The sequence below is a fragment of the Sander lucioperca genome, chromosome 7 (genome assembly GCF_008315115.2).
Source record: "Sander lucioperca isolate FBNREF2018 chromosome 7, SLUC_FBN_1.2, whole genome shotgun sequence".
NCBI classification, from domain to species: domain Eukaryota; kingdom Metazoa; phylum Chordata; class Actinopteri; order Perciformes; family Percidae; genus Sander; species Sander lucioperca.
The window spans coordinates 16,159,232-16,178,184 of NC_050179.1; the positions used below are offsets into that span (position 1 = coordinate 16,159,232).

Sequence of the window (18,953 nt, forward strand, 5' to 3'; positions counted from 1 at the left end):
TTCTAATAAGTAGACCGGCTTTGGTTGAGCTCCTTACAGAGAAAACCTATGGGATTATTTTTGTGTGCAAGCAAAACTTCTCAAGTATCAAACAAAAAACACTAACTCAAGCAAAACAAATTTCACCTCAAAGGTAAAACTTAAAACTTGCAAACAAAACATTTGTGTAGTCGTAAACTATTGGTCTTTTATTTGTTTGATATGATGTCCTTTTGTTTACACTTCCCTCTGCTTCTTTCTCAATGATCAGTCTTTTGCTCTCTCCAGCATGTTTGCAGTTTTGCTCCCAGCTTTCCAGAGTCTTCTCAATCTGTGTTCTTTTATTGACTTGTGTTCTTGTGTCCCTGTGAAACGTCATCTCGTGTTGCCCAAGTACTGTCCCAATACACAAGTTCGCATTTCACCAAGAACAGTTAAGATTCCCGGAAATGTTCTTGACACGCCCATTTTACCGAGGATGCATTGGTTGGTAACTTGTATGAACTTCGCTGCAACCGTATCCCAACATTCATTTCGGCATTCAATGATGGTCGGGTTTCCGGTACATAGACAGCCCAAAAATGGGACAATTTTAACAATTTTCGCCATCTTATTCATCACCAAATTAACTTCTGACCACATTTTAGGCGAGAAATGAACGGTTTAGATTTCGAATATAGGCAGTCTTGCGAAAATCTTTGCCGAATTGACAATTTGCTCCAAGGTTTTCGGAGTTTTCGGAGCTCCGTGAAGTGAGGCGGCCGCCAGCTTGCGCCTGCCCCGGCCGCTAGCTCGTCGCTCGGATAGTCACGCTCAGAGACCCCGCTGGAAGCCGGAGGTCTTTTAGACCGGTCCCGTAAATAAGAGGCTTTTATTTCGCCGTTGACGGATCGTTTGTTTAAATATCACAACACATGTCCATCATAAGATTAATGGGAACCTGTGGTTAACTGTCTTTTCAGAGTTAAACTCCACAAGCACACACACGCACGCACGCACACACACACACACACACACACACACACACACACACACACACAAGGGGGAGAGATATATACACGTTTCTTTTCGGGAGACTTGTTTAAATTATGCCATAGGCTATACATTTACGTATATATAGATTTAGTTTTTTTTTGGTGTATTTGTTTTCTGATTTATTAGAAGTTGAGTTTCAGTCTGTATGATAAATTAAGAGTTGTACATAAAGTGGTAACATGCTGACATGTTATGTAGACTAAAGGGGAGACACCAACCTTTATAATTTGAATTGCTAATGTCCATCTCCCTGGGCATATACAGGGCACTACAATAATATAGAAATGATCACGATCATGAACACATAGGACACACCAGTGCATGCCTACTTATTTTTTAATTTAAACTGACTTAAACTTATACACTAATAATAGTAGGGATCACGTTCCACTCTTTTGAATAAGTAAGGAGTGTTTGAGCTAAACCATAAACAATCAAATTAAAGCTCAATAAGATTTATTTTTCAATATTATTGCAGTAGTTGTAACATTGTGAGGTTTTCTTGTCCGGAGATTGTTTTAATATAAAGTGGTTATATTGTTGTGGTTTTTATTTCTAGCTGTTATTTTGGAGCCCTGCTGGTAGCCTCTGTGCTGGGGGGGTTGAGCAATAACAGGAAGTATGCATCGTCTCAAACTCTTAACAGTGTTTTCTGTGCTTGTGAACTTGCAAGTTCATTCTTCCAGGTACAACTAGCAAGAACGTTCTCCCCAAGAACACAAGTCTGTTCTTTGCATTCTTGGTATTGGGAATCTGACACAAACATTTTGCGTGGGCGGGTCTTACAGGGGTGCGTCCCCATTGGCTAATTCGTTTTCAGTTAGTTTGAGTGACAGCTCAGTGCCTGCCGGCCCGCCTGACGTTTCAGTGCAGTTATAACGTTAGACTTTGGAGGACACAAACCACTCCACAGCGGATTCCTACAAGATTAATAAAGTGTAAGTATTGATCATATATATTGTCTGTGATCTATGTTGCAAGCATCACAAAATATTCCCTAAACTTGAATGTAAACCAATATAATACATCCATGATGTAAACCTACAGCGCCTCATTTAGTTCAAGATGCATCGCTTCTATTGGACTCCCTCCAGATTGTTTAGAAGTAGTCTGAAAGACACACCAAATTGTTGGAAAAGTAAGACAGATGATGGCAAATGACCTAATGCCCTATAGTCCTGTGATAAGGTCAAGGAATTTTGGACCGTACAGGATACATGATAACCTATGTCAGACTGCAGGGACCCAGGTTCCATTCTGCCCAAGATTATTTGTTCTGGGAGATGGGCCAATCCTAAACGGGATGGATAAGCACAAAAGAAGCTGGGTCCTAGTTTTTACTAGTTTAATGATAGCCAGACAGATCATTTTAAAGATATATTAAAATATGTTCTAGTTGTGAATTGTATGTTTTGTATGTTGTTTAAAAAATAAAAATTGTTAATCACAAAAGATTTTATTTTTATTATTTACTTCCTGAAAAGTTCTTGTTGTTAGATTGCATCCTTGAATTTTAGGGATTTCCCTTTAATTGGATACATTTTTGTGCTGCAGTTCCTGAGGAAATGAAGGGGCTATTGCTGTCTCCAAAGTCGGGTCTGAGGAAAATTAATCAATTTCCCTATTATTTGATTTCAAACAATACGACTGCATATGCATAGTTTTTCCCAAAAGAAACTTCATGAAACTATTGAAATGTGTGAAAAAACATGCACTTAAACCATGTTAATAGAGTATGTTTTAAGTATTTGATTTTTTTTTTGTTATATTGTTCAGTCAACAATTTTAGATAGATAGATAGATAGATAGATAGATAGATAGATAGATAGATAGATAGATTTTTATTGATCCCAAAAATGGGAAATATTCACTAAAGTAGATTTTTGATTATTGTATTTGTCCACTTTTGGCAGGGCAATTATTTTACCTGTTATCCCATGTTTCAATTGTGAAGGTCTTACACTTAAAGCGTAACTCTCGCCAAAATGCAATCTAGGTTCTTTTTGTGAATGTACCCGAGTCAAACTTTCATTTAAAAGCATAATTAGGACGGAAAAGCCACTTTTAAGATTGACTGTATTTTCGTTTTCGGTCAAATGGCCTTTTGAATGGGAGTGCTAGGGGCACTACTATGATCGCATCAAAATCACTATTTTTAAACACAGACACTTTTTGAGTGGAAAAAACAACTGCTAAAGTGAGTTGTTCAAAACCTGTTTTGGTGAGAGTTACGCTTTAAAGTGGAACTATGCAGTTTTTTTTAGCTTAATTTACCTTAACTGAACAGCTTCAGAGTCATTGGAATGGTTATATGACTTTTTTTTCAAGAAAACAGCAAAGAAATTGCCAAAACTGCATAGCGCCCCTTAAAAGGCTACAACATTTTATGTCACATACAGCAAACATCTCCTCACTATCCGCGAGCTGCCTGTCCCCTGAACACACTGTAAAAAAACGTGGTCTCTGTAGACAGCCCAGGCTCCACAAATGACAACAAAAACAAACTGCGCCAACCTGCACCACTAAACATAACAAACAGTGTTCCAGCCAATAACGGACAAGAAGGATTTGGGGGTGGGGGTTGGGGGGTTAGTGCGCGGAAGGGTGGGGGAGGGGACGGGATGAGGAGGAGGGAGGGGGGAGCTAGCCTCATTTTGTTTGACAATACTTCGAATGTCAACAAGAAGTAACGTCACCCAGCATCGCTTAGAGTACCTTTAAGGTAACACTACACAATTTTTGAAAGAAGTATTACATAATCTTCTGCTTACAAATGAAAAGCAATAAAACTCACCCTTGCTCAATTCACTCATTCACTCAGGGGCTTTGATGCTACAGCCTTAGCAAACTTCAGATAGATACCGGTAAATTGAGGGGAAATTTAATGTAGCCTAATGCTGTATTTGAAACTTAGCCTCAAAGGCAGCTGTTTAGCAAAGGTTACACAGTATTTTAGTAAAAGTTATACATAATAGTTTTAACTTCATTGTCTACATAAAAACCTTTTTGAGGAAGGGATCTTCATGTCCTCTGTCTGTGTCATGGAAACATTTGAATGTTTAGTTGTGTAAGACAATCTGCCAACTAAGCAAAACATTGCACACTAGCAAAATAAACATTTGGCGACAAATAAAGCTTAAGGCCACAAAGACCTTTGAAAGGGTTTTTGTGACCTAAATTGTCAATACTTTAATGTCAATGTGTCAACCACCCCAATGAACTGATCTGATAACATGTGTTTCCCCTTGTCCCACAACTGATCTTGTGAAGTTGCCAAAAGGCCTCTCAAATCACGCATCTGAATAATGAAACAAAACATTACAAAATACGCCCCTGTAGCTTTTAAGTGGCTATTAAAAGATAGTGGTTTGTGGTCATTTGGCCTCAGAGGTGGGGTTTATAAAAGTCACATATAAATGTGGCAGCACATGTAACGTGTACACTTGGGAACTGTGCATGCCAAACTGCTGTTTAACCATGGCAAAGCACTGGAATGTCACCTCTTTAGTAGCACTAGCACTGCTAGGGTGCTTAGTTTGGACAAAGGTAGAAGCTCAGTACCCATATCAGGTGCCAAAGGGCACTACACTTCCTTGGGCACAACAAGTTCTTCCAAGATCTGTCCCGTATTGGGTTCCTCAAACTGGTCAACAGCCACCGCAACCACTGCCACCATGGCGACCACAGCAACCCCAGCAACCACCGCGACCACAGCAACTCCAGCAACCACAGCCACCTCCGCGACCACAGCAATCCCAGCAATCACAGCTACCACAGCAACCACAGCAACCACAGCAACCACAGCAACCACAACCAAATCCGCGACCGCAGCAACCACCTTCTCTCCCAAGTTGTGAGGTGGCAGCAGCCCAGAGAATCCCCTGTGGAGGTTCTGGTATCTCTGCAGATGTATGTAAAGCGATTAGCTGCTGCTTTGATGGCCAAGGATGCTACTTCGGAAAAGCAGGTAGGTTTGAGACACTTTTTTGTTTTGTTTTTGGTTGTACTGAGTAAATACTGTATTGTAACGGCAATGGATGACTTTACTAATTACAGTATAATGATCCAGATAGAATATTACTATGTTAAAATGTCTTTGTCGTACATGTAACTTATCTAAGTAGTTACTGTAATTTTCTTTGTTAAAACATACGATGGAGTACTCAAGTTAAACTCCATAATGTACGCATAATATTACAGTGACTTTACCAATGATGTCACCTGAGGATATGTTTAACTTTGATAAACCTTTGCTGAATGAAATTCCACTGTGATCATTAATATTATGGTCTCATTTTGTAATTTAGCCACACTAGCGGAAGGATATTATTGGAATAGACATTCAAGATCCTATCCAAAATCCAAGAGGATGAATTAATGTCTTTGGTGATTTTCTGACTTTTACTCTAGCAGCATCAGGTCTAGATTTAATGGTGTCCAATTCCTGCAAAACTGTCATTCCCATAAGCTCTAGCTGTACTTAAATTGGAGCTAATGGTGAACATCATGTCAAAAGTATCAGTATCTTAGAATGCTGATGTTGGCATTTAGCTTAGCTGTAACCTAAGTAAACCCTAAAATAGGCCTTAGAATGGCTGTAGACTGGTCTTGTTACATTTTCTTTGGTCTGTAATATCAAACCATTCGGCATATCGTTGACTGTTTTTTTTTGCCACCAGTGACTGTCCAGGTCACCAAGGATGCCCAGTTCATTGTTGTAGTGGCCAAAGATGCCACTCTGCCCAGCATTGACCTTGAGTCAATCTTACTGTTGGGACATGGTCCAAACTGTACATATGTTGACTCCAATTCAGAGTTTGTCATTTACCAATTTCCTGTTACTGACTGTGGCACCGTTGTTATGGTAAGAGCTTGATTTTCTCCACTTTTTAATTAAAAAAAATGTTTTCAAACATTGTTACCCCACCTGCCAGTTTTACTTTTGTAGGAGGAGCCTGGTGTTATAATCTATCAGAACAAGATGTCTTCCTCATTTGAAGTGGGTGTTGGGCCTTTTGGAGCCGTTACCAGGGACAGCACCTTTGAGTAAGTGATTACCTTTTTTTTAATACGTTTGTGGTATCAAAATTTAAGTTCTGGCCAAGCAACATAATGCCAGTTCACTCTTTTCAGATTGCTCTTCCAGGGTAGGTTCATTGGCACATCTATTGAAACTGTGGTTGTAGAAGTATTATCGCTACAAGATCCTCCACTACCGGTTGCTGCTCTGGGACCCATCAGTGTACAGTTAAGATTGGCTAACGGACAATGCTATACAAAGGGTTGTAATGAAGGTAAGTTCATGTCAGCCTGGCAGCGTTGTTGTGTTTGTAGATCATTTCATAATGTGGGCTGTCACAATAACTGGTCTCTGCTCTCACAGTGGATGTGGCCTATAGCTCTTTCTACACAGCGGCGGACTATCCTGTGACCAAAATACTGAGGGACCCTGTGTACGTGGAGGTTCAACTCCTTGAAAAGACAGATCCCTTTCTTGTCCTGACTCTTGGTCGCTGTTGGGCAACCAGTAGCCCTAACCCTTACAGTCTGCCCCAGTGGGAAATGATCACAAACGGGTAACTAAAATACCAATTTACATGTTTTACATTGCTGTCATCCAGTCTGCTCATTGGGAAAACGGATTATAATCTTAAAAAGTGTTTGAAGCAAATATTGATAAAAGACATTCCCTTAAATGTGGACACCTTGGGTGCCCGGACAGCTCAGTTGGTGGAGTGGGCGCCGATATATAGAGGTTTACTCCTCGACGCAGCGGGCCCGAGTTCGACTCTGACCTGCGGCCCTTTGCTGCATGTCATTTCCCCCTCTCTCTCCCCTTTCATGTCTTCAGCTGTCCTGTAAAAATAAAGGCCAAAAATGCCCCAAAAAAGAATCTTATAAAATAAAGAAGTGGACACCTTAGAGTTGAAAAATAAACTTGTCAGTTATCTCTGGTGGACAAACTATAGAGAAAGTCTATCTTCACTACCTCAACATATCTTTGGCCTTTTTGTAGAAACAAAATAGAGCAGATAAGCTAATATCTGCCATGTTGATGTATTAACGGGCTGAAATGACTGAATGACACTGAATTTCTTATTCAATGTATTTTCAGTGTCATTGCCTTGAAATAACTTTCTTTTCATCAAGGTGTCCAAGCAAGAATGATTACTACTTGACCTCACTGATTCCAGTCGTTTCCTCCTCTGGTCTGGACTTCCCTAGTCACTACAGGCGTTTCCTTTTCAAAATGTTTACTTTTGTGGACCCCAATTCAAAGCAACCCCTGAAAGAACAGGTAATGATTAAATCCATTGATAAGGATTGCCTGCAACAAAATATTTTGGTATTGCTCTGCCAACACTGTTTTCCTTGTTCAGATGTACATTCACTGCAGTACAGCTGTGTGTCAAGCTATGCCCGGCAGAAACTGTGAACCGTCATGCGCCAGCAAAAGGAAGAGAGATGTGGAGGCTGTGGACCAGACGAATGCTGAGCCTGAGAATGTGGCTTCTGTTGGACCAATTAATTATCGTGCACATCCCTGAGCAGCAGCACGGTGTCAAGCTCAATAATTTTTGCTGAAAGCATTTAGTAAAAAATTTGCAACAGTAACATGGTTTAGTTATTTGTGGTGTGAAATTTAAATGACATGCAAAAAGACTTAAGAGTCAAAAGTGAAATAACGCAATGGATCACATTCATCACATGGTCACATCCATATTAAAAATCCTAGAAGTTTTCCCTGACCCTGACCTGACTCCTGAGACTTCTACCCCTGTGCCCCAGCCTCTCCTGACCCTCTTGCCCCGCCCCTTAAAAATATCCTATGCAAAGAGCAGAACTTAAGTATCAATTGTGAATTTAAAAGGGATGTAATAAAAGGACAAATGTCTTACAAACACATTACAGTGCAGTAATAATAAATGCCTTCATTGTTGTTGCACATTATAAAACTAAATTTGCTGTGCATTTCCTGAGAAGGTACATGATCAATGCACACATGCTGGCGTGCTTCACACCACATACAGACATACGCGCACCTTTCATGCTAAACCACTACTATTAATAAAATACAAATATCAAATAATATGTTGTGCCAAATGCTGTATACACCTTATAAATATATTATTGCACACTTTATAGCGCTATTGTACATATCCTAATTTACAGTATGGGAATTATTGAACCAGATTTGTAGTATTATACTAGCTGGATAATCTCATTTTGCCACCTCCACCCGGCAACCTCCACTCAATCACAATCAATCACCTCAATGATATATTTCACTAATATTTAACTGTTCCTCCCTGCAAAAAAAGTATGTTTAGGATCTTCTTTTCCGGACTTTACAATTACCTGTCCGTAGTTAGCATTTAACGGCTCTGGGTCTATACTGGTACTGATAGAACACAATAATACAACCTTCAGCATATGTTTTATTTAAACAATATAATATTGCCATGTTTCAATAAATTCTCATTTTCACTTCAAAACATTCTGCAACACGGATCAAACAGAAGCTTTAAAAGCTTTGTTTTGCATCATACAAGACTAAAATTGCATTTTCAAGTTAAATTTTACAAAAAACAACTTTTTTAATTAAATTTACTACTACGGGTTTGTCAGCTTAAAAATGTAGTTAACACTAAAAATTCTGTGTATCATATTGAATGTAACGTCGAGAAACACAGCCATCAGATCCCTACAACAGTACACACAGTGACGCTAAGCAATATGGAGGAGTATTAGAGAAATGTTCAGGATGAAAACTAATTCTTTGATACAGTGGGAGAAACTATGCCATCACGAAGTGCATGTGTCCAAACTAGAAATGTTGACATACTTTGATTATATATATATATATGTATGGAGTGAAATCAACCAACAGTAACTATCAAAATACGTATATAGATAGTCAAAAGAGGTCATGTATAAAATGTTATTTATTGATAGTCATAGAGAATCAATTAACACTACAGCTGGAAATAAAAGGAATTGCAATCAAAATACTCTGACTTTTATATTTTATATTTATTGTAATGATTTAGATTATGTATCAAAAGTACGAGTCACCTTCCACTCCAGTGAGAATATAACCACCAGAGGGCAATGTGAATTCAGAAGAAAATTGAAAGTTACAAAAACTCCTCAGAGGAATATTCAGTTACAGCCAGCAGGTGGTTTCGATATTAACCTCGACTGTACTCTTTGATCAGACGTATTTGTTCATTTGTGCAGGCTGAACAAAGTGAACTGAACAGAAAGGTGATTTAGTCACCCTATACACATTTTCTGATCCACGTGTTCGTCAGTTGACAGTGAAACACCTCCTTGCTAGTTACAGATCATCATTGAACAATGATTGTCCTGCAAGTGAAATTTAAGTGCATTTACACTCTGAGCTTTTCTCCTCTGGTACTGAAGTTAACTTATGTGGCGAACACAACAGTTTGCAGTGAATGCAGTGTTGTCGCTTATTATCAAATATGAAATATGGACATTTTATTTGAGCAATTTCAGGCACTGGTGATAATAGTGTGTTTCATTTAACAACAGAGCAGGATAGTCTTTGTTAGTTCTTGCTTTGTGGGTCCTAGCCACAAAAAACTATATGAAGGTGGGTTTACCAACGATCACATTTAAAAAAAAAAAAAAAAAAAAAATGATACAAAAACAAAGACCCCTCACCAAAATGTGTACACTAAACTTTTGAGTCCTCTGTTGCTCATGATTGCTAACACAGGCAACAGCACAGTGCGAGCCATAACACCTCAGCTGTGTGCGTTCACTCTTCTCCTCTTCCCGTCAGTCAGACTTGTCCTTCTTTTTGCCTCCTCCTATGGGAACTTTGCTGACCACTGCAGAACCGACAGCAGTCACTCCTCCAGCTACAGCACAAACTCCTCCTTTAACCAGCCCCACTCCCATCGCAGGCAGAGCGGCTACAGAGTAGACGGTGCTTTTGGTGAGGTCCAGACTCTTTCCTCCTATCCAGGTCACACCGCCCACCGTCGCTCCTACAGCTCCCTTGGTGGCACCGTACAAGCCCCCTGCCAACCTGCCGAACATGCCCGGCTGCGTCTGTGGATGGTCCTTGATGTTGTCATCTGGTTTAAAAACAACAAGAGATTAATCAACTACTCATTTCAGTACTACATCACACAGGGTTGTTTCTTCTTTTTCTACTTATTCTTCCTTTTCTTCTTCCTCATACCCCGTTTACACGAAGGGAAGACGCAGATATTTTCCTGCGGTTTGGCCTCTCATTTATACGAAAACCCCATTTTTATCACAGAAAACGATTATTTCTAAAAACTCCGGCCAAAGTGGAGATTTTGGAAAACTTCGTTTGCATGTAAACTGAGACAAACGGAGGTTTAGGCAGCCGAGAGAGAGAAAGAGGAAGTGATTCGTTGCTGTTGTTGCTATTTTCGGGATTGTGATTGGCTAACATGGGCTTGAGCTTCTCGTTACAATGCCACCTACAGGTGTGGCATGCTCTTAACGACATTGACAGCATATATACACGGGTACATGTAAACAAACACTTTTCTGAAAACATAGAGGTTCTAAATGTCCGTTTATGAAAATAACCGGCCACGTGTAAATGTAGTCTCAGTTAAAAAGGGATAGTTCAGCAGCAGAGTGCTGCACCCTCAGTGCAAGGAGGAGTGCTACCGCAGGTCCTTCATTCCAGCAGCAGTCAGACTATTTAATGCAACATCATAATGTAGCACTGCTAGCTGTTTCTGCAATATGAGCTAGGGCTGGGCGATAGGGAGAAAATCAGATATCACGATATTCTTGACCAAATACCTCGATATCAATATTGCGGCAATATTCTAGGGTTGACAATTGGTGCTTTAACAAAACATCTTCACACTTAGATTTCAGATAAATAATCATCAGTAATGTGGACATAATGTCTAAGTGGGGAAAAGGCAAATAATAGAACAGCTAGAACAGTCAAGTTCAGAAAAGTACATCACTTTACTGTAAGGCAGCCTTTAAAACCAGGAAAAGAGAACACTTATGTCATATCACCATCCATCCATCTTCTTCCGCTTATCTGGTAACGGGTCGCGGGGGTAGCAGCTACAGCAGGGGACCCCAAACTTCCCTTTCCCGACTCACATTAACCAGCTCCGACTGGGGGATCCCGAGGCGTTCCCAGGCCAGGTTGGAGATATAATCCCTCCACCTAGTCCTGGGTCTTCCCCGAGGCCTCCTCCCAGCTGGACGTGCCTGGAACACCTCCCTAGGGAGGCGCCCAGGGGGCATCCTTACCAGATGCCCGAACCACCTCAACTGGCTCCTTTCGATGCGAAGGAGCAGCGGCTCTACTCCAAGCTCCTCACGGATGATGGAGCTTCTCACCCTATCTCTAAGGGAGACGCCAGCCACCCTCCTGAGGAAACCCATTTCGGCCGCTTGTACCCTGGATCTCGTTCTTTCGGTCATGACCCAGCCTTCATGACCATAGGTGAGGGTAGGAACGAAAACTGACCGGTAGATTGAGAGCTTTGCCTTCTGGCTCAGCTCTCTTTTCGTCACAACGGTGCGATAAATTGAGTGTAATACCGCACCCGCTGCGCCGATTCTCCGACCAATCTCCCGCTCCATTGTTCCCTCACTCGCGAACAAGACTCCAAGGTACTTGAACTCCTTCACTTGGGGTAAAGACTCATTCCCTACCTGGAGAAGGCACTCCATCGGTTTCCTGCTGAGAACCATGGCCTCAGATTTAGAGGTGCTGATCCTCATCCCAGCCGCTTCACACTCAGCTGCGAACCGATCCAGTGAGTGCTGAAGGTCACAGGCCGACGATGCCATCAGGACCACATCATCCGCAAAAAGCAGCGATGAGATCCCCAGCTCACCAAACTGCAACCCCTCTCCACCCCGACTACGCCTCGATATCCTGTCCATAAATACTACAAACAGGATTGGTGACAAAGCGCAGCCCTGGCGGAGGCCAACTCTCACCTGAAACGAGTCCGACTTACTGCCGAGAACCCGGACACAGCTCTCGCTTTGGTCGTACAGAGATTGGATGGCCCTGAGAAGGGACCCCCTCACCCCATACTCCCGCAGCACCTCCCACAGTATCTCCCGGGGGACCCGGTCATACGCCTTCTCCAGAACCACAAAGCACATGTAGACTGGTTGGGCATACTCCCAGGCTCCCTCCAGGATCCTTGCGAGAGTAAAGATCTGGTCCGTTGTTCCACGACCAGGACGGAATCCGCATTGTTCCTCTTCAACCTGAGGTTCGACTATCGACCGAACCCTCCTTTCCAGCACCTTGGAGTAGACTTTACCGGGGAGGCTGAGAAGTGTGATACCCCTGTAATTGGCACACACCCTCTGGTCCCCCTTTTTGAAAAGGGGAACCACCACCCCGGTCTGCCACTCCTTAGGCACCGTCCCCGACTTCCACGCAATGTTGAAGAGGCGTGTCAACCAAGACAACCCCTCCACACCCAGAGCTTTAAGCATTTCTGGACGGATCTCATCAATCCCTGGGGCTTTGCCACTGTGGAGTTGTTTAACTACCTCAGCAACTTCCACCAGGGAAATTGACGACAATCCCCCATCATCCTCCAGCTCTGCCTCTACCATAGAGGGCGTATTAGTCGGATTTAGGAGTTCCTCAAAGTGCTCCTTCCACCGCCCTATTACCTCCTCAGTTGAGGTCAGCAGCGTCCCATCCTTACTGTACACAGCTTGGATGGTTCCCCGCTTCCCCCTCCTGAGGTGGCGAACGGTTTTCCAGAAGCACCTTGGTGCCGACCGAAAGTCCTTCTCCATGTCTTCTCCGAACTTCTCCCACACCCGCTGCTTTGCCTCTTTCACGGCAGAGGCTGCAGCCCTTCGGGCCCTTCGGTACCTTGCAACTGCCTCCGGAGTCCTCTGGGATAACATATCCCGGAAAGACTCCTTCTTCAGTCGGACGGCTTCCCTGACCACCGGTGTCCACCACGGTGTTCGTGGGTTACCGCCCCTTGAGGCACCTAAGACCCTAAGACCACAGCTCCCCGCCGCAGCTTCAGCAATGGAAACTTTGAACATTGTCCACTCGGGTTCAATGCCCCCAGCCTCCACAGGGATGCACGAAAAGCTCCGCCGGAGGTGTGAGTTGAAAGTCTGTCGGACAGGGGCCTCCTCCAGACGTTCCCAATTTACCCGCACTACCCGTTTGGGCTTACCAGGTCTGTCCAGAGTCTTCCCCCACCCTCTGACCCAACTCACCACCAGATGGTGATCAGTTGACAGCTCTGCCCCTCTCTTCACCCGAGTGTCCAAAACATACGGCCTCAGATCAGATGAAACGATTATAAAATCGATCATTGACCTTTGGCCTAGGGTGCTCTGGTACCAAGTACACTTATGAGCATCCCTATGTTCGAACATGGTGTTCGTTATAGACAATCCATGACTAGCACAGAAGTCCAACAACAAACAACCACTCTGGTTTAGATCAGGGAGGCCGTTCCTCCCAATCACGCCTCTCCATGTGTCTCCATCATTTCCCACGTGCGCGTTGAAGTCCCCCAGTAGAACTATGGAGTCCCCTACTGGAGCCCCATACAGGACTCCATTCAAGGTCTCCAAGAAGGCCGAATACTCCGAACTCTTGTTTGGTGCATATGCACAAACAACAGTCAGAGTTTTCCCCCCCACAACCCGCAGGCGTAGGGAGGCGACCCTCTCGTCCACCGGGGTAAACTCCAACGTAGCGGCGCTCAGCCGGGGGAAGTGAGTATCCCCACACCCGCCCGGCGCCTCACACCCTGGGCAACTCCGGAGAAGAAAAGAGTCCAACCCCTATCCAGGAGTATGGTTCCAGAACCGAGACTGTGCGTAGAGGTAAGCCCCACCAGATCCAACTGGTAGCGCTCCACCTCCCGCACAAGTTCCGGCTCCTTCCCCCACAGAGAGGTGATGTTCCACGTCCCCAGAGCCAGCGTCTGCCGCCCGGGTCTGGTCCGTCGAGGCCCCTGACCTTCACTGCCACCCATGTGGCAGCGCACCCGACCCCAGCGGTTCCTCCCACAGGTGGTGGGCCCATGGGTTGGAGAGATAGGTGCCACGTAGCTATTTCGGGCTGTGCCCGGCCGGGCTCCGTGGCAAACCCGGCCACCAGGCGCTCGCTGACGGGCCCTCCATCTGGGCCTGGCTCCAGACGGGGGCCCCGGGCTTCCTCCGGGCAGGGTCACTCCATCTCTACCTCGTTTTTTCATAGGGTTTTTGAACCATTCTTTGTCTGGCCCCTCCCCTGAGACCACTTTGCCCTGGGAGACCCTACCAGGAGCACAAAGCTCCACCACGATAAGGTGATGGTTCCAGGAGAGACACTTATGTCATATCACGATATTACGATATCCAAACTCTAAGATGATGGGGCGGCCTCTAGCTCACCCAGTAAGAGCGTTCGCCCCATGTTGGCTGAGTCCTGCAGCGGCGCGGGTTCGAATCCGACCCGCTGCCCTTTGCTGCGTGTCATCCCCTATCTCTCTCCCCCTTTCCAGTCTATCCACTATCAATAAAGAGAAAATGCCTGACCCGAAAAAATTATCTAAAAAAAAAAAAAAATCTAAGATGACATCTAGTCTCATATCACGATGTCAATATAATATCGATATATTGCCCAGCCCTAATATGAGCCATCACTGGACAATATTCTGCACTATGCATACTTATTTATGTATTACTCTGTCATTTCTATTCATCCGCACCTTACTCATCTGTATATCTGTTTATATACTGTCTGTTTATATAAGGGTGTTTATTGTGCAAATTTGTTTGTTTTATTATTATTAATTATTATTATTATTATTATTCTTATAACTAATTACATTTTTTCCATTTCTTATACTTTATGTATATTTTTCTCCTATGTCTACTTAATGTGTATTTGTGTTTTTCTGATGTGTGTAAATTGTGTTCTTTTGAGCTGCTGTAGCACAGGAATTCCCCCAGTGTGGGATTAACAAAGTCCATTTTATCTAAAGTAGATGGAGGTCGGCAGGGCCCCAGTTTGGAGAAGCAGGCAGGAGTACCGACACGGGAGCTAAGCAAAGCACTGCTGTGGACGAGGCCAGCAGCTAAACATATTTTAGCCAACTAAAAGTCTACGCTATATTTATAACTTTTTCACAGCTTTACCTTTCCTTTAAATAGCTCTGTTTAAGTGTATGCAGGTGGGACTGAAGCATTATCTATGCGCTTGTCAAAGCCACTAGACTTCATTGACAAAAAACATTTTACCTCGCAGAACACAGAAGTGGCTTGTCTACCGCTGCCTCGATCGGTTAGTTAGTTTGTTAGTTCCTAGCGTAAGTGATTTTCTTTAGGTGGGCCCTTTTTGGGTAGCTAAAATATGTTTAGCTGCTGCCCCCGTCCACAGCAGTACATTGATGAGCTTCCTTGTCGGTACTCCTGCCTGCTTTTCCAAACTGGGGGCGTGCCAACCTCCATCTACTGTAGCTAATACGCTGACTATGGATACCACACATCTGAACTATGCCTTGAAGATGCTTGATCACTTGTTAAAATACACCATATCTACAGTAGGTAACTAAAGAGTTAATTATCAAAATGGATGCCGGCTAATTTTCTGCCAATCAACTAAGCAATTAATCGGCTAACTGTTTCTGCTGCGCATTCTTTTTACATACAACACACAGCTGCATTTACACGTGTTCCATCATTCAAATATAAAAACAGCCATGTGTCAAAATTGTAATCTGTCAAAGAGCTGAAAAGTTACAGTTAAAATATCTTTGGTAAACAGAGGACACAGCTCTGCCTCAAAGGAACACTTACCTAATGAATATGCACATATTAAGTTTACCAGAAGCTGATTACTGTAGAAAGAGCTAATCACTACGCAAAATTCATAATCTGTATTTCCATCTAATTTGTCCCACATCTAGTTCTTTGACTGACAAAATGAAAACCTTTAAAAATGTTGGAGTCAATAAACACAAATGTGTCACTATCTGAAGGACCTAAACCTACCTGTAGCTACTGGCTCATCATTGAGGTATGCAGGCATGTCCTCAGGCACCTGCTCCGCCTGACTCATCTCTCTGGGAAAATAAATGACACAATTACGTACAAAGACAATGTAAACACAGATGTACAGAGTGGGGAGCAATAGGGAAAGAGATTCTTTGTAACATGAAATAGTTTTCCACCAGGGATCCCCATGTAATTTCTATTATGATGTTAACCCTGTAAGAGATATGTGCCTGTGCTTGTTGTTGCATATTTTTTTCTGTTTAGTACGGTCTTGTTGTTTAAGAGGGAAGCACCAAAAACTTTGCAGACTTTGTTTTTTTTACGTCTTACATTTTGCACATTTAAGTATTGCACACAGAGAGCAGTCTTTGCTTGGTACATGTATGAGTTGCTTTAACTTTCATGCTGCTTTTGTGACCAGGCTACACACTCTAGTCTAAATGTTTTTAAAGGCCTTTATTCCAAATAGACAACATTTTTTATATGAGAGTCTACAGGGGAAGCCTTAACTTAAGTCAATAGGAATGGGTCTGTTAAGCACACAGCATTTAAAGAAAATAAAAGGAGCTTGCTTTGGGTGTGCTGCTGCTGATCCTAAAACAAGGCAGACCTGTTCACGGTTTGCCACAGAGCTGTTGGCTACAACAGGTTAAAATGTGTTTTTACACAAGTACAGGCTTTCTAAACTTAAAACAAGGGATGCTGAAAAACAAAAACGTCCAATATAGTCTTAAGTAGTTTTCTAGAATTTGGGAAAACAGTAATAAAAATGACATTTTAAAATAATTGACTCCATATCCCTAAAGTAGAAATGAACTGAGACTATTGTTTGTTATCGGTAATGTGTTTGTTTTGTTTTTGAGAAGTCAATGGTGCCTTATGCAGTTATGAAATCTTCTCAGACGAAAGCGTTATTCAGTCATGGCGTTTAAGATGAACAAAGGGACGCCTTTATGGCAGCTGAGACAATTTACTGATCAGTATAAACAACATTACACCGTGTATATCCTTGTCAGGTTCAAATTAAATATACTCAGATGAGTACTTGGCTAAAGGCCCGACGTACAATGTAAAACTTGTGCTGCATAACGCTAGCTAACCTACCGCATTTGTTCATGGCAGACTGCGTTTACGTTAACTTAAGCTAACGTTAACCCTACATCCAGTGAAAACACGGATACTTGTTTAAGCGTTGTCGAATTACTGTACAATTTAACTTGTCAAAGTTGTTGCCCGTCTCACTTTTAAAGCTATAAATGATAAGACGTATTTAACACCGCGAACTATGTGGTTGTGTTGCCTTTAATTAGCCATTTGTGTAATCTTCTAGCTGAGACATCGAGACACGTCACGGCTCCCCCGAAACAAAACATCACTTTAACGTTTTAAAAAAAAGCACTTTAACGTGTTTTACCCCACCATTAATCCATCGACGTTTGTTAGCATTTCCTCAACATATCTGTCCCGATTACACTAATGGTCGAAGGAGTTGGCATTGAAGCTGGTTTGCAAGATAGTATGGCTCGTTGTTGTTTTTGTGGTTCTGCAGAAGTTCTCATGGCTGACTCTCATTACACAAACAGAACCTCAAACTAACGTTCGCTCACTTACCTTGTTTTGTAACGTTATCAAACTGATACAATGAGTACTGTGCGGGACTTAAAACTATGTGAGCAAAAAATAATTTCAGGTTCCACGGCCTGTAATAGCTGCTGGTGTATAAGCTGTGTTGTCTCTCTGACTAACGTTATATTTTGGAGGAGGCAGTCTCCACCCATTAAAACACACAGAGGTACACACACCGTCCGCAGGATGGAGCTCCAGCTGCTGCCTCTGCCTTTACTAAACCACATGCACACATTTAAATAGTTGTTAGTGTCTAGATAATACCAATATTGTTCAATATTTTAGTTAATGCACAAAATAGAATTTTTATTTTTAAATTCAGAAATTATTTTGATTTGGTGGTTAAAAAAAGGAGCAACTGTTTGGCTACCACGTTAGGGAAGTATCGCAGGGTGTAGTATAATGCATGTGAGAACAGATACGATTAAGGTTTGTTTTGTATGGGGGCCCTGACCGTCACATTTGGCGCGAGAGGACAGTCAGGACATCAAACACCACAACAACATCCTCCCCTGAAAGTGGAAGTGACGTGCATCCTTACGTACAGCTTTTTTTTCTTTCATTTAAAAAAAAAAAAAAAAAAAAAAAAAATCCTATATCAAAGATCGTCTCTTTTATGAGGCGATGTCACGTAGAGTGAAAAAAAATGCATTAATATAGACCACGCAAAGCAGGGAAACTGCTCGGGTACACATTTATTGTGTGTCAGTTTCTTTGTGGTAATATTATTTGCAATTTATTTTTGGCACCTTATTAACTGAATGATTTGGGCCTCAGGCAGGTCCAGCATTATTACATGTCTTCACTACCTGTTCTATGGAGACCTGTGTTTACCTCCCTTGTGAGTTTATTTGTTCATGAATGTAGGTGAGGGCCTACAGTCAAAACAAACGCGAAATAGAGTGGATATCCACTACAGATACAACTACGGTAACCAAAATAAACATTTGCTGAACATTTTAAATAGTGAGACAATGCTGTTATATCTATACATTTAATCACTCATACCCACTAATCCTGTGTGACGGCGCTCTACAGTTCACACTGGGCAAGAGGCAGCTGGGTAAATCCTGCACCTGCACAGGTCACCAATCTCAAAAGCTGTTACAAAAAGATTCTGTTTTTTCAAAAACGATTGAAGTAAGCACAAGCAAATCTATTTTCAGATGTTAATCTAACACAATTGCACCTGCAATCTAAAAATAATAATGAATTGTTGTAATCTGGTCATAATAAAACTGATCATTTATTGACATATTAGGCAGTATATGCACCAGTTTGCA

General features: G+C 42.4%; 2 protein-coding genes across 3 annotated transcripts; one reads left to right on the plus strand and one right to left on the minus strand.

Annotated features, from left to right (window-relative positions):
• Positions 1-4,428: 4,428 nt before the first annotated feature.
• On the plus strand, positions 4,429-7,769 carry LOC116062580 (zona pellucida sperm-binding protein 4-like). The gene is made up of 7 exons (XM_031317273.2): positions 4,429-4,981; positions 5,694-5,878; positions 5,963-6,060; positions 6,148-6,308; positions 6,398-6,590; positions 7,165-7,312; positions 7,395-7,769. The coding sequence occupies exons 1-7, from the start codon at positions 4,471-4,473 to the stop codon at positions 7,560-7,562; spliced, it is 1,464 nt and encodes a 487-aa protein (XP_031173133.1). The 5' UTR covers positions 4,429-4,470; the 3' UTR covers positions 7,563-7,769.
• Positions 7,770-8,435: 666 nt separating this feature from the next.
• Positions 8,436-17,922, minus strand: tmem263 (transmembrane protein 263). 2 transcript variants are annotated; one of them, XR_004108048.2, is made up of 4 exons: positions 17,656-17,922; positions 16,042-16,112; positions 9,212-10,124; positions 8,436-9,164 (listed from the first exon to the last, which is right to left on the minus strand). XR_004108048.2 is itself a non-coding variant. In XM_031317280.2 (3 exons), exons 2-3 carry the CDS (start codon positions 16,106-16,108, stop codon positions 9,823-9,825), a joined length of 369 nt encoding a protein of 122 aa, XP_031173140.1. In that variant the 5' UTR covers positions 16,109-16,112; positions 17,656-17,922; the 3' UTR covers positions 8,436-9,822. The 2 variants fall into 2 exon arrangements, 1 of the variants encoding a protein (XP_031173140.1); XM_031317280.2 differs by having other exon boundaries at positions 8,436-10,124.
• Positions 17,923-18,953: the final 1,031 nt, after the last annotated feature.

Bases quoted from the DNA above. Each gene is read 5' to 3' on its own strand.
- tmem263 (XM_031317280.2), bottom strand. From the start codon at position 16,108: ATGAGTCAGGCGGAGCAGGTGCCTGAGGACATGCCTGCATACCTCAAT. The intron at 10,125-16,041 runs GTAGGTTTAGGT...TTTTTAAACCAG, and splicing joins TGATGAGCCAGTAGCTACAG to ATGACAACATCAAGGACCAT.
- LOC116062580 (XM_031317273.2), top strand. From the start codon at position 4,471: ATGCCAAACTGCTGTTTAACCATGGCAAAGCACTGGAATGTCACCTCT. The intron at 5,879-5,962 runs GTAAGAGCTTGA...TTACTTTTGTAG, and splicing joins ACTGTGGCACCGTTGTTATG to GAGGAGCCTGGTGTTATAAT. The intron at 6,591-7,164 runs GTAACTAAAATA...CTTTTCATCAAG, and splicing joins TGGGAAATGATCACAAACGG to GTGTCCAAGCAAGAATGATT.